This window comes from Gekko japonicus, unplaced genomic scaffold (assembly GCF_001447785.1).
Source record: "Gekko japonicus isolate JY-2015 unplaced genomic scaffold, Gekko_japonicus_V1.1 scaffold1746, whole genome shotgun sequence".
Taxonomy (NCBI): domain Eukaryota; kingdom Metazoa; phylum Chordata; class Lepidosauria; order Squamata; family Gekkonidae; genus Gekko; species Gekko japonicus.
Genome location: NW_015159767.1, coordinates 369,521 through 383,941, shown reverse-complemented (window position 1 = coordinate 383,941; position 14,421 = coordinate 369,521). Strand labels below are relative to the sequence as shown.

At 48.7% G+C, this 14,421-nt stretch overlaps 1 protein-coding gene across 1 annotated transcript; it reads left to right on the top strand.

Moving 5' to 3' along the window:
- The first annotated feature begins 1,405 nt into the window (after positions 1-1,405).
- REM2 (RAS (RAD and GEM)-like GTP binding 2) lies at positions 1,406-12,965 on the top strand. The gene is made up of 4 exons (XM_015406384.1): positions 1,406-1,679; positions 3,880-3,953; positions 12,138-12,345; positions 12,691-12,965. The coding sequence occupies exons 1-4, from the start codon at positions 1,406-1,408 to the stop codon at positions 12,963-12,965; spliced, it is 831 nt and encodes a 276-aa protein (XP_015261870.1).
- The last annotated feature ends 1,456 nt before the right edge of the window (positions 12,966-14,421 follow it).

The following is a 14,421-nucleotide window of genomic DNA, read 5'->3' as shown; positions in this document are numbered from 1 at the left end:
CCGGCCAGGTATATTTGGACGAACCCGGGAAGGGAGGGGGTTTCGGGTCCGCCATACGGTGGACACCTTCAGACAGCCGAGGTCCAGTGAGGATACGGTTCAGACGACTGACATCAGCCGAGCCGTTTCTGCCTATACGTTTGTCATTGTTTATAATGCGGGGTGTAGGAAGATGTGTTTGGGGGGTGGGGGAGATGTGTAGGTTGGCGATGTCTTCTTTTCACTCTCTGAGTCTATTGTGTGCGAGAGCGAGGGAAAGCGAGACAAAAGGATTGGCGTGCTTCTAATCCGACGGCAGTCTGCATGCGCCGCTTCGTGCTGCTAATCTGTGCAACAGATGCGCCAGTGTGCATTCGGCACACTCCCCTTCAGTGAATAGCGGCTTCTTCTGCCCAGGCCTCAGTCCCCATAGGGGGAAGGTTCTCTGGATGAGCGCAGTTGCCATTTCAAGCACACGCATTGTTGTCTGGCTAGCCAGGGAAAATGGTATATGTGTGTGTGCGCGCGCATCAGTGCTCCCCGAGAGTGCATGTTACTGGATCGGTGCACAACCCTGGCTGCGTCTCTTGCATGTTGTATGGCGTGCCAGTGGAAGGAATAGGCTTTACCGTTAAACGTGACACGCCAAGGTAGTGCATGATGTCTCCAAAGGCAGACAACTCAGCCACCATAGAATACATATACTCTCCAGTGTTCCCTCTAAGCTGAGTTAGTGTGAGCTGGCTCACAGTTTTTTAGCCTCCGGCTCACACGTTTTTGTCCTAGCCCAGGAAGGGTGGCTCCAGAGCAAACTAATTTTGCAGTAGCCAAATCGCTCGCTCGCTCACAACTTTAGTGCCAGCAGCTCGCAAAGTAGAATTTTTGCTCACAAGGCTCCACAGCTTAGAGGGAGCATTGGTTATGCCCCTGGTATCATGGGAAGTGGACGAATGAGGAAAGGCAGAAGAGGAGGCATAGATGTATACGCAACACATGTATACACATTATAAAAATATGGTGGACGAAAATCACCCTCATTTCTATACCCTTCCCCACACGTATTTGTGCTAGAGAGGACCAGGAGGAACCTACGTTTGGCAGGATGTTTAATGAGATCTGAATACTGTACAGCTAAGGTCGCCAACTCCCTGATGGAAAATTCCCGGATATTTGGGGACTGAGCCTGGAGAGGGTAGGAGTCCACCCTCCAAAGCAGCCATTTCCTCCAGAGGAACTGACCGCTGGTAGATCTGCAGGCCGCTCTTGGAGGTCGGTGACCTTATCTACGGCCCTTCTGGGAGCCTGTGCTAATAGGTGCTCAGTGAAGGGGGAAAGCCATGGGTTCTTTTCCTTGAGAACACTCCCTTTGTTCCAAAACACTCACGCTCTTGTCTCCCTCCCCTGTCCCTGCAGCACTGGACCCACCATGACGTTGCCGCCGGCACTAGGGGGCGCCGGGCCCCGGCGGGGTAGCATGCCCTTGCCCATTAAGCACCAGCTGATGAGAGCGTCCGCGGTGGAGGAACTGGACTCTCCCCCGAGCTCCCCGGAGGTGAGCAGTACCGGGGGAGCCAGCCCGGCCGGGGGCCGCGGCCCTTACAAAGTCATGCTGCTCGGGGAGACCGGCGTGGGGAAGAGTACGTTGGCGGCCATCTTTGGAGGCATGAAAGGGAGTTCCCATCATGAGGAAGAGCACGCAGGTGAGTCCAAAGGGGGCTAAGAAAGACGCCGGAGGGCCCCAGGGTATGTGGTAGGCAGGATTGCCAACGCTGGGTGGGGAAATTTCTGGAGATTTAGGGGTGGAGCCTGAGGATACCGGGGTTTGGGGAAGGGAAGGACCTCCATGGGGTATGTTCCCGTAGACGCCACCTTCCAAAGCAGCCATTTTCTCCGGAGGGAACTGATTTCTGTCCTTTGGAGATCTTTTCCTCCGGCACTGTTCTTGTGCAGATGTTCAACTCCTTTGGGATCTAGTAGCACGGGGGGGGGGGCTCAAGTGGTTAAGACGCTGAGCTGCAGACCGGAAGGTCGGTAGTTCAGCAGTTCGAGACCCGAGTGTGCCGCATGACGGAGTGAGCTCCCGTCTCTGGCCCCAGCTCCTGCCAACCCAGCCGTTCGAAAACAAGAAATTGCAAGTCGATCAATAGGTACCACTTCGGTGGGGAAGGTAACGGCGTCCCGTGCGCCTCGGCGTCTAGTCGTGCCGGCCACATGACCACGGAAACGTCTTCGGACAGTGCTGGCTCTTCGGCTTGGAAACGGAGAGGAGCACCGCCCCCTGGAGTCGGATTCGACTGGGCTTTTGAGCAAGGGAAACCTTTACCTAGCATGGGGGGGGGGAAGCATCACCAGTTGGATTTCTTCCTGTCTGCCTTTTCATCTTGTTTAGTTATATTGCGTTTCATGATGCATTTGTTGGCACAGAGTTTCCAAGGGAGGTTGTGGTCCTTTTACAGTCGCCAATTCCAGGTTTGGAAATTTCTGGCGAATTGGGGGTGGAGACTGTGAAGGATGGGGTCGGGGAAGGGTATAACGCCATGGACTCCACTCTCCAGAGCGGCCATTTTCTCCAAGGGAACTGATCTCTGTAGGCTGGAGACCAGTTGTCTTTCTGGGAGATCTCCAGGACCCGCCTGGAGATTGGCACCCCCATGCCTTCTTTCACCTGGTGGGGCCCTTTTCTCTTCCTTACAAAATCCGAAACAGAACAGGAGATGAGAGCAGATGTAGGCGGAGAAAGGGTTCTGTTCCTTTTCGGGGCTAAACGCTTTAGCATTACTCCATCTCCCCCATGAAGAGAAGGCGATCGATCTCCTCCTCCAGTTCGGCCGTGTGGAGAAGGGGTTTGTGTCCTTCTAGAATATCGGGCTGCCCTGCGATTCTCCTCAAAATTATTTTCATTCATGGACTTCATCTCTACACCAGGCGACTCTCCGGAAGGATCCCCAAGGCAGCTCATGCTGAATAATTAAACACAATTAAACGGTTCAAAACCACTAAAAGCACAACATTAAATGCTCCGTCCCTCTGACTCTCCCGGGTGCTAAATTGTCCTTATTTTTGCCTTCTGGGGAATGCCTTGTCAAAATCTTGTTAGTCTGAATTTCAGTGTTGCCCTTCTTCCGAGCTGACAAGCCTCTAGAAGTGCAATGCCCGGGCAACGCACACAAATGAAGGCATGTTCTTCGTGAACTGTAGTGCACGACAGAGAGCACAGGCGGCCACTTCCTACTGTGCCGCTGCTGAGATCTATCTTGCTGGTAACAGACTGCAGGACAATTTCGTTTTTCTCGTTCCGAAGAAACCGTCCCTTTCTTAGCTTTGAAGTCAGGGCTATTTCAGAATATCAATTACAGCCTAGAGCTGATGAAGAGGAGAAGAGGAGATTGGATTTACACAACACCCTTCACCACCCAAAGGAGTCTCAGAGCGGCTTACAAACTCCCTTTCCCTTCCCCTCCCCACCACAGACACCCTGTGAGGTCGGTGGGGCTGAGAGAGCTCTGACGGAAACTGCTCTTTTTCAAGAACAGCTGTGCCAGAACTATGGCTTGCCTAAGGTCATCCAGCCAGGTGCAAGTGGAGGAGTGGGGAATCAAACCCGATTCTCCCAGATTAGAGTCCGTGCAGTTAACCACTACACCAAACTGGCCAATCTGGGGTTGGGGGACTCGTGAAGTAACCCTTGGTATGAAAACAGGGATCTTACACATATGTCCTGCAAAACAATCACAGAGAGATTATCCAGGGAACTGACAGCAGTAACACCAGCTGAGTCTGCTCCTACCGCTAGGAAGGACCCCCTCCCTCCAACGCATCCACCAGAAAAGGTGCCTTTTGAATAATTCCAGTGTCTTCCCCCGCTCCCAACCCTCTCTGGTTTTCTTTTGTCCCCTCCAGAGGATTCCTACGAACGAAAATTCGACGTAGACGATGAAGAGGTCACTCTGATATTGTATGACATTTGGGACCAGGTAGGAATGATTTGCATCCTTAACCCACATCTCGATCAGATGGAATGAAAAGGATTGTCAAGAGTAGAGATGTGAAGGCCTGGAAAAAAACCGGAAAAATTCGGGAAAAACCTGTTTTCCCCCCCGTTTTTTCCCTGAAGCCTTTTTGTTTTTTTTCCGAAAAATTGAAAAAAGAAAAGGGAAAAAATTGATTATGGAATGTTTTATTTTAACATGATGAATAAAATATTTTAAGACAAGGTGTTCAAATATTTTCCAAATCATTTCTAAAATATATATATATGGTACCAGATTGATCTAATTTCTGTGCACTGAGGACAAGGAAGTCCTTGGTTACAAACTGAACTCTCCAATGCAAGAACAAGATGCATTTCTTCCTTTAGGAGGTGCTATTGTCACGAGAAAATAAAAAGGTTTCAGTTTTGTTTTTGCATGTGGGTGGGTATTCTGTTTGTAATAATTGTTTGGATACACTATATTTTTAATATGCTAGTTGTGATAATTTCATGCCAAGTAAAAATGTCCATAGTCATATTTTATGTTCCTAAAGTAACAGAATGACTTTCAGTCTAGAAAAGACAAAAGAAATGCTAATGTAGCATTTTTTTCAATTTTTCCAAAAATTTCCGTTTCCCCCCGAAAAAAATGGGGGGGGAAACGGGTTTTTTTCCGAGCTTCAAAATTTCCGGAAATTTTACATCTCTAGTCAAGAGCAGGGAGAATTAAGCAACAGACAATGTTTTTTATTCAATCAGGTCTTTGAGAAGATGGCCCTTTCTTACACGCCCAGGGAAATGCTGGTCGCCACTTTGGGGTCAGGAAGCAATTTTTCTCCAGGCCGGTTTGGCTGGAGATCCTGGAGATGTTTTGTCATAATCTGAGAATGGGACAGCGGTCACTGGGGGTGCGTGGGGGAGGTATTTGTGAAATCCCTGCATTGTGCAGAGGGTTGGACTCGATGACCCTGGAGATCCCTTCCAACTCTAGGATTCTATGATTCTGAGGTTGTCTCTTGCTTAATTCAGCAGCTGTTTTGGGAAGACACAGGGGCAGCCTGTTAGGGAATAAGGCTTGGCATAACTCGATCTCGTCGGATCTCGGAAGTCAAGCAGGGTTGGTCCTTGGATGGGAGACCACGAAGGCAGGCAATTGCAAAGCACCTCTGCTTCTCACGGGCCTCGAAAGCCCCTTGGCTTAGGAGCGATCCACATTACACTGGGCTGCAGGACATGAGGTGAAGGCACGAAAAGTTTAGCTGGTGACCCGCCCAGGAGCAGAGGCCAAAGGCCATCGCTAAAAAGGTCTTCTCTGGAGTTAGGTTCTGCTCCTTGGTAAGAAGCTGGAAATGGGCATGGGTAGGAGAGTAACCTATGAAGAGCAAGAGGAGGAAGACTCTCTTAGAGTGACCCTTGAACTGAGGACAGACGGGTTGTCATCCTCCCCTTGAGAGTTGGGGCACAGAACAAAGAGGGATTGACACATGGAACTCACTGCCGCGGGAGGTGGTGGCAGCTACAAGCATGGACGGCTTCAAGAGGGAATTAGATAAGCATATGGAACAGAGGTCCATCAGTGGCTATTAGCCACAAGGTATAGGTAGGAACTCTCAGGCTGGGGCAAGTGATGCTCTGTATTCTTGGTGCTTGGGGGGGGGTCAACAGTGGGAGGGCTTCTAGTGTCCTGGCCCCACTGTTGGACCTCCTGATGGCCCCTGGTATTTTTGGCCACTGTGTGATAGAGTGTTGGCCTGGATGGGCCATTGGGCTGATCCAATATTGGCTTCTCTTATGTTCTTAACATAGCTTTTGGTTGTTGTTTTGATTACTTGCTGGGGGCAGGGGAGAGAACGGTGAGGACAATACAAAGGTGGAAATTCCCAGTGAGGAGACTGAGCATTGGAACCCATCAATCTGTTCCACCAGCAGCAGGCTCGCAGCCAGGATTTTTTAAAGTCAGGGGGGATTTAAATTTCTCAGGGGGCACTGGCTAGTCGAATTAAAGAAATACGTGGCTCCTTCCCCACACCTACTGCTGCTCAGGAGCCCTGGGCTAGATGGGATGTCGGGGGGGGGGCTATGCCAGTAAGTCAGGAGGCCTAGCTCTGAGATGCCCCACTGTAGCTACGGACCTGACTAGCAGTGGCACAAGACGTGTCAGGGGAAGAAGAAGAGGAGGAGGAGATTGGACAGTTCCGCAGGGCCTGCGAGACGGAGCTCTTCCACCAGGCCTTTAATCAAAGAGCCGCATCTAATAACTGAACTGTGATAAGGCCCTGTTCCCCTGCAATTGCCACCAGCAGCCTGTGCCTGCCGGCATATATAGATTAAGATGAGCTGAACATCAACATAGACTGTATCCCACTATGCCTACTCTATTATGATGTTTCCACCATTGATGTGCAATATTACTATTATTACTACCATTGTCACTAGCACTTTATGATGTTTATGACTGCTTATGATTGTTTTATAATTCTCAGAACGGCTTACAAACTCCTTTCCCTTCACCTCCCCACAACAGATGCCCTGTGAGGAAGAAGAAGAAGGAGAAGAATTGGATTTATAACCTGCCCTTCACTCAAAGTCTCAGAGTGGTTTACAAATTCCTTTCCCTTCCCCTCGGGCACCCTGTGAGGCAGGTGGGACTAAGAGAGCTCTGAGAGAACTGCTCTTGAGAGAGCAGCTCTGAGGGAACTTGTGACTGACCCAAGGTCACCCCAGCAGCTGAATGTGGAGGAGTGGGGAATCAAACCCACTTCTCCCAGATTACAGTCTGCACTCTTAAACACTACACCAAACTGGTCCTTGTGCTAGCAGAACAGATTCATGGGATCCAGTTCTTTTTTAAAAATTATTATTATAATTTTTTAAATTTCCAATATAAACATTAACTATACATTAACATCAACTTGCTATATTAACAACACAATAATAAAGATTTCAAATTAACAACACTATACAAACATTCTGGGCAAGGTACTAACTACATTTCAATATTTTATAAGATCCATTCTTTACAAATAAAACTATAATATTGTGATTTCTGCGAAGGATTAACTTGTTCTAGGACCTATTCAACTTCTTCCAATATCTGCCACCACCTTCCCAATATCTGCCACCACCTTCCATGGGATCCAGTTCTGAGTGATTACTAAGTTGATATAGGGGTAGGGGCTGTGGCTCTGTGACGGAGCATCTCCTTGGCATGCAGGAGGTCCCAGGTTCAATCCCCGGCATGTCTAGTAAAAAAGATCAGGTAGCAGGTGATGTGAAAGATCTCCACCTGAGACCCTGGAGAGCCGCTGCTGGTCTGGGTGGAGAATAAGATGTACACGCTAGATTCCGTTCCAGTAGCACCTTAGACAGCAAAAAGATTTTGGGGGTATAAGCTTTCAAGAGTCAACGCTCCCTTCATCAGATACTTCTGAGAGAGCTCTCGAACGCTTATACCCCAAAATTCTTGTTGGCCTCTAAGGTGGTATTGGACTCAGATCTAAGTGTCCTGCAGATCGATATGGCTCTCTTCTGGACAGAGTTGGAGTCCAATCAGGCACCTTTAAAACCAAAAAATTGTTATTCAAGGTGTGAGCTTTTGTGTGCACGCACACTTCTTCAGATACAATGAAATGGAAATTACCAGTCCATACATAGATGTTGGGTATTACAAGTTGAAAACACTCAGTATATCTGGGGTTAAATGTTTGTTTATGTTACTCACAGGAAGTCACATGTTTCTCATGTAACCAATGTTCTTTAGATGTAGAAAGCCCAGGAATTTTCTCCCTGATCTAGGAATTTGATTGGGACTAAAGTGTCAAGGTGTATTACCATTTTATGGCTTCTCTTCCCGTCTTTGTTTGGTGTTCTGAAGAAGAAGAAGAAGAGCAGCGATAATCTCTTCTCTTCCAGTTTTGTCTTTGTAGAGTAAGGATGTAGCCAATTATGCTCTGTTGTTATTTTCATCCCAGTTACCCTTCCCATGCTAGAATTTAGTAAAAACTTTATATTTTAATCACACATGGACTCTCGGTCTGAATTGTTTTACTCTGGCTCTGCAGGACTATCTTATCTCTGCTAAATACCATTTTTTCAATATCTCACTATCACCCAACAATAGAGGTAGAGGGTGAGCAGTAAATGAGCATACAGCATAATGAAGATGTTCAACCGATTCAAGGACCAAACAAGAAAAACAAACTTAGTTTATATGGCTACCATTTTTTGAGTCCAGCGGCACCTTTAAGACCAACAGAGTTTTATTCAAGGTCAGATACAATGAAATGGGAATTTCCAGTCCAGGCATAGAGGTAAAGGATGAGCAGTAAATGAGCAATGCAGCACAATGAAGATGTTCAACAGATTCAAGGACCAAACAGGAATAACAAGCTTAGGTTATGTGGTGACCATTTGTTTGGGTTTAATGCGGGGGGGGGGAACGGGACGACATAGTGCATGAAATAAATGCGTCGGAATTGGAAGCCGATTGGACAGGTGTATCTTTAATTGTGGAATGCTGAGCATAATGTTGAGCGCTCTCATCCGACATTCTCTCGATGGACCAGTGTAAAAGGCAGTTTCGTGCGTGGAATGTTCAAGTAGCTAGTATGTTTAAACAGGCTCTCCTTTTCCTGTCAGAGTTTGGAAGGTGAAGCAGGGTTGGTTGTGGTTAGAATCTGAACCGGGCACCAGCGAGGGAAACCGGGATGACCATGCAGAGGCAGGCAATGGCAAACCCCCTCTGCTCACCTCTTGCCTTGGGAATCCCAGAATGGTTGTGACTTGACGGCACATTTCACCGTCAGTGCCGGAAAGGACACGCCAGAATAAAACCTCTGCCAGATCCCCGTTTATTTTCACGACGGGTTTAGCGTTCTTTATGTATGTGTGTGTGTGTGGGGGGGTTACACGGGCTATATACAGATTTATTTCAAATATATATATGCAAAGCGAAATAGCCATATGGAGGCGTCTGCTGTTATTTACTTCGTTCGAAGATGGAGAGCGCGTCGATGTATAGGGACTGTGGCCCAACATTTCGCAGCATCCCCGGCGTGGGTGTGCGTGGAAGGGGGTGGCATGCAAATGTATGCAAATCCAGATCAGATGACACAATCCCTGAGGCTTCAGGGAGGTGGGGGTGCCACAACCGTGCACGGATACACAAAGAGATGTGGAAACGGGCCCGGCGTTTTCGGAAGGTGTGAGAGCGGCAGGCGGGAGAGAGACACAAATACGTGGCGTGCTGTCAGCTGTTGGGAAACTTGAAAGGGGGTGAGGGAAGCTGGAGAGCCCCCCCCCCCAGTTCAGGTTTCTGCAGCTCAGTTCCTGATTAGGTGAATGAATCAATTCCTATTTGCTTATCACTTCTTCTTATTTATAGCCTCCTTTTCTCCCTGATTGGGGGCCTCGAGAGTGGCGTTTAGTCTTGGTTCCCCTCTCCACCGCTTAATCCTCACAACAATAATCTTGAGAGGGTCAGTTTGAACTGACAGGTTGTAATCCTAGCCTGAAACTTCAAATTAAGGGTGGTGGGGACAGTGCTCCCTCTAAGCTGTGGAGACTTGTGAACAAAAATCCTACTTTGTGAGCTACCGGCATTAAAAGTTGTGAGCAGGTGATTTGGCTGCTGCATCAATTAGTTGGCTCTGGAGCCCTCCTTCCTGAGGTGAGACAAACATGTGTGAGCCGGAGGCTGAAAAACTGTGAGCTAGCTCACACGAACTCAGCTTAGAGGGAACACTGGTGGACTCTAATCCGGAGGGTTTGATTCCCCACCTCCTCCTCCACATGAAGCCTGCTGGTTGACCTTGGGCCAGGCACAGTTCTCTCAGAGCTCTCTCAGCCCCACCTACCTCACAGGGTGCCTGTTGTGGGAAGAGGAAGGGAAAGGCAATTATAAGACACTTTGAGACTCCTTAAGGTAGAGCAAAGCAGGGTATGAAAACCTCTTCTGCTTTTTCTGAGACTACCCTATGTCAAATGTAAAACAATAAACCGGGGGCTTTTAAGGGCTCACGGTTTGGTGTAGTGGTTAAGTGCGCGGACTCTAATCTGGGAGAACCGGGTTTGATTCCCCACTCCTCCACCAGCAACTGCTGGATGACCTTGGGCAAGCCGTAGTTCTGTCAGAGCTGTTCTCTGAAGGACAGTTCTGGAAAGAGCGCTCTCAGCCCCACCGACCTCACAGGGTGTCTGTTGTGAGGAGAGGCAGGGAAAGGAGTTTGTAAGCCACTCTGAGACTCCGAGTGAAGGGTGGGGTATAAATCCAATCTCTTCTTCTTCCACTGTGGACAGTGACAATTTGGAAATCCCGTCCCGCCACAGTTCCCTAAATCGAGGGGCTTCAACAGACTTATTCCCGCCCCCCAATTGACTGACACTGTTAGTCCCTTGTTGTTTGTTGTTGTTCAGTCGCACAGTTGAGTCCGACTCTTTACGACCCCATGGACCAGATCACGCCAGGCCCTCCGGTCTTCCGCCGCCCTATGAAGTTTGCTCAACTTCATGTTCGTTGCATTGATGACACTGTCTAACCATCTCATCCTTTGCCGTCTTCTTTGACCTTCAATCTTTCCCAGCATCAGGGTCTTCTCCAGGGAGTGCTCCCTTCTCATTTGGTGGCCAAAGTATTTGAGCTTCAGTTTCATTATCTGGCCTTCCAGGGAACAGTCAGGGTTGATTTCTTTTAGGATTGACTGATTCGATCTTCTTGTTTGACCATCCTCAGGTTGAATTGTGCTTTTTCACACGTTGGGGGTAGGCCCCAAGGAACTCAAGCCCCCACCCCCCACCTTGTCTGTGGGTACAGCCAACTTATGGCGACCCCTTGGAGTTTTCAAGGCAAGCGACAAACCGGACATTTGCTGTTGCCTGCCTCCGTGCAGCAAGCCTCGACTTCCTTGTTGGTCTCCCACCCGAACCAGGGCTGACTCTGTTTAGTTTCCAAGATCTGACGAGAGCTGTGGGGGGTAGGGTTGGGAAATTCCTGGAGATTTGTGGGAGGAGCCTGGGGAGGGCACGGTTTATGTTGGGGCGGGACCTCAGCGGAGTCTAGTGCCATAGAGTCTACCCGCCAGAGCAGCCATTTCCTCCAAGGAAACTGATTTCTGTAGTCTGGGAGATCCGTTGTCGTTGTGGGAGATTTCCAGGTTCCATCTGGATAGGGTTGCCAGGTCTGGGTTGGAAACTACCTGGAGACTTTAGGGGTGGAGCCAGGAGAGGGCGGGGTCTGGGGAGGGGAGGGGCCTCAGCATAGTACAATGCCATAGAGCCCACCCTTGAAAGCAACCATTTTCTCCAGGGGAGCTGATCTCTATTCGCTGGAGATCAGCTGTAAAAGCGGGAGATCCCCAGGCCCCACCTGGAGGACGACAACCCTTGTGGGTGGTCCTATCAAACTAGCCCCTTTACTCGTAGATATAGGTAGGGAATGTAATTCTACCCCTCTTCATTACATTATTATAAAGAAACAGTCTGTAGCAACTGCGGCATCCAAGAGCTGAGACGTTTAGCCAATAGTTTAAACAAAAAAACAGATGACAAAATTGGGGGTTCAAATAACAATTGTAATTATTTTTCACAAAATAATAATATACTTTCGTACTTTTAATACACCCGTGTACAAAAACGAAGGCAGCTGGGATCGACACCAAAGAGGAGTGTCTGTTCCAGAAAGAAACTAGCGGCCGGCATTTTCCATACATGCTGTACGAAAGTGCCGGCTATGACCAATGTTCCCTCTAAGCTGCGGAGTCCTGTGAGCAAAAAATTCCACTTTGTGAGCTACTGGCATTAAAGTTGTGAGCGAGCGATTTGGCTGCTGCATAAATCAGTCTGCTCTGGAGCCCCATCCTTCCTGAGCTGAGACAAAAACGTGTGAGCCGGAGGCTAAAAAAACTGTGAGCTAGCTCACACTGACTCAGCTTAGAGGGAACACTGGCTATGACACATCAGCAAGAATTGGGGGAGGCGGTATTCAGAAAAATTGCACTCATCTACGTATGGATGTAAGAGACATAACCAAGTACACCTTACATGATTAATTAACAAAAAAACCCCCATCCTTCACTGCATGACACTTAGAACAGCTCCTATAAATAAGGAGGAAATGTGGTCGTGGGTGGCACAAATGTGAAACTACAAACACACAGGCACCCCCTTCTCCCTCTCTGACATCTTTCTGCAGGGAGATCCGGGAGGATGGATGCAGGAGTCCTGCCTGCAGACAGGAGACGCTTTCCTGGTGGTTTTCTCCGTGACAGATCGACGCAGCTTCACCCGAGTGCCCCCGACTCTCCTGCGACTTCGGGCGGAGAGCCCCCGAACTGATCCCCCCATTATCCTGGTGGGGAACAAGAGTGACTTGGCACGGTCCAGGGAGGTCTCGAGAGAGGGTAAGTTCCTCCCCTCTACTGTAAATGGTACTACCTGAAACACATTTGCTTGTTGGGGGCAATGCTCCCTCTAAGCCGTGGAGTCTTGTGAGCAAAAATTCTACTTTGCGAGCTACTGGCATTAAAAGTTGTGAGCCAGCGATTTGGCCGCTGCATCAATTAGTTTGCTCTGGAGCCCTCCTTCCGGAGCTGAGATGTGTGAGCCGGAGGCTAGAAAGCTGTGAGCTAGCTCACACTAACTCAGCTTAGAGGGAACACGTGCACTGTGGGTGGGATTTGTGCCTCATAGGGAAGAGTCAGGAAAAAGGATCTGAGATCCGTCTCTTTTTCCCCCCCTGGGTCCAGAGGGCCGGAGCCTGGCTGTGATGATGAACTGCAAGCACATCGAGACGTCGGCCGCCTTACATCACAATACCCAAGAGCTCTTCGAAGGTGTTGTGCGCCAGATCCGACTGCGCCGGCACCGACGTGAGGGAGACCGTTTTGGCAGTGAGGGGGCCGGGGGCCGCCGCGAGAGCATCACCAAGAAAGCCAAGCGCTTCCTCTCTAGCCTTGTGCCCCGAAACGGACGCTTCTTCAAGCAGAGGTCAAAATCCTGTAACGACCTCTCCGTGCTATGAGCCTCATTTCTCCTCCCTCGATTGCCTCCGAGACGACAAGGAATGACCCCGCCGGCACGGAGCTCGGGAAGACGGCCATATTGACCCAAGGGAGGGACTGTTGTCAAGACTCCCAGAATCCTCCTTGGCTTGCCTAGTCAGCTTCGGTGCATCACCAAACCAGCTTTACACATTTTGTCCTCCGTCAGACTTTTAAGACCTTTAAAAACACCAGTCTTAGAGAAACCTTTAAGGTACTCAAGAAAGGATTTATATGAGTTGGAGATGACTGCTTGTTGTCTGGACTCTGGTGCCTCTCACCTTTCTGAGATAATTTCCCTGGCACTCTCGTAAGAAATTTATTTATCTGCCATAATTTTGAGCTTCACTTTCAAGAATGCTGAAAGGTGTCAGACGGGCACGGGGAAATGCTTCTGTCGCAAGCCTCAGGACTTCTTTCATCCTCGATTTGTGTTTCTTGTGTCCCTCGAAACGTTTAAAGGCAGTAGACGGAAGAGTAACTCTCGTGTTTGTGAACTCGGACATATTTTTTGTAGGCCGAGACCTTTGGACCTCTGCTGTAGCTGAAAAGATATTTTGAGAGGTACCACTTTGCCCTTTGCGCACACCACCACCTTAAAGATTTAAAAGCAGCAGACTGCTGGCTCAAAGATACTGCCTTCACTATTTATTACACTGCCTCACCTTTTCAGAGGCCCTGACCTTGGAATGTTTCTTTACAGGGAATGCTTTGTGCAAGTTTAAAGATATGCCCACACTTTGAGAAGCTGTAAAAGACACCAGCTGGGGGGACGAAAAAAAGGCACACTCTCCTACTTCTTGTAGTGAACGCAGTTAAGTTTTAAAAAATTGTGCACCTCCCCTTTAAAGGGCACTTAAAGGCATCCCCTAGTGAGCTCAATTCAAGCGACCAACTGCAGCCTTGGAAAACGTTTCTATTCTATTTGCTTATTTACGCGACGCTTCACAACAGTGCACGTCTTTTAACCAACTCTCTTAAAAAGACTTCAGAGGAATTTGCCATTTTTATATGCTAAAGATGTGCACTGCTCCTTTAAGAGACATGTCTTAAAGGCATACACCAGGGAACGATCTGTGTTTTACGTTGTGGGTTGTCGGTGGATTATTATTTAACCTCCATATACGGCACATTGTTTTTAAGAAGCTTCTGAAGCCATGCAGCAAGCAGCCTTTTTGAAATTTGTGTATAACCCCCCTGGGAACGTTTCTCTTGCCCATCGTTTATAACTTCCCCTTTAAGAGGCCAGTTAAAGGGGCAGACCTCAAGGAATTTCAGACAGGAGCGTTTTGGGGGGGAAGTTGCTGGGGTCCTCCATACCTGTGGTGAGGCTCTGATGACCAAGGAACTACAACCTCAAACGATTAGACAGCTTTGCCCAGGTCTTTCAAGAAGTTTATAAAGGGGCAGGATGGCTTCCAGATTTCAAAACAGCCA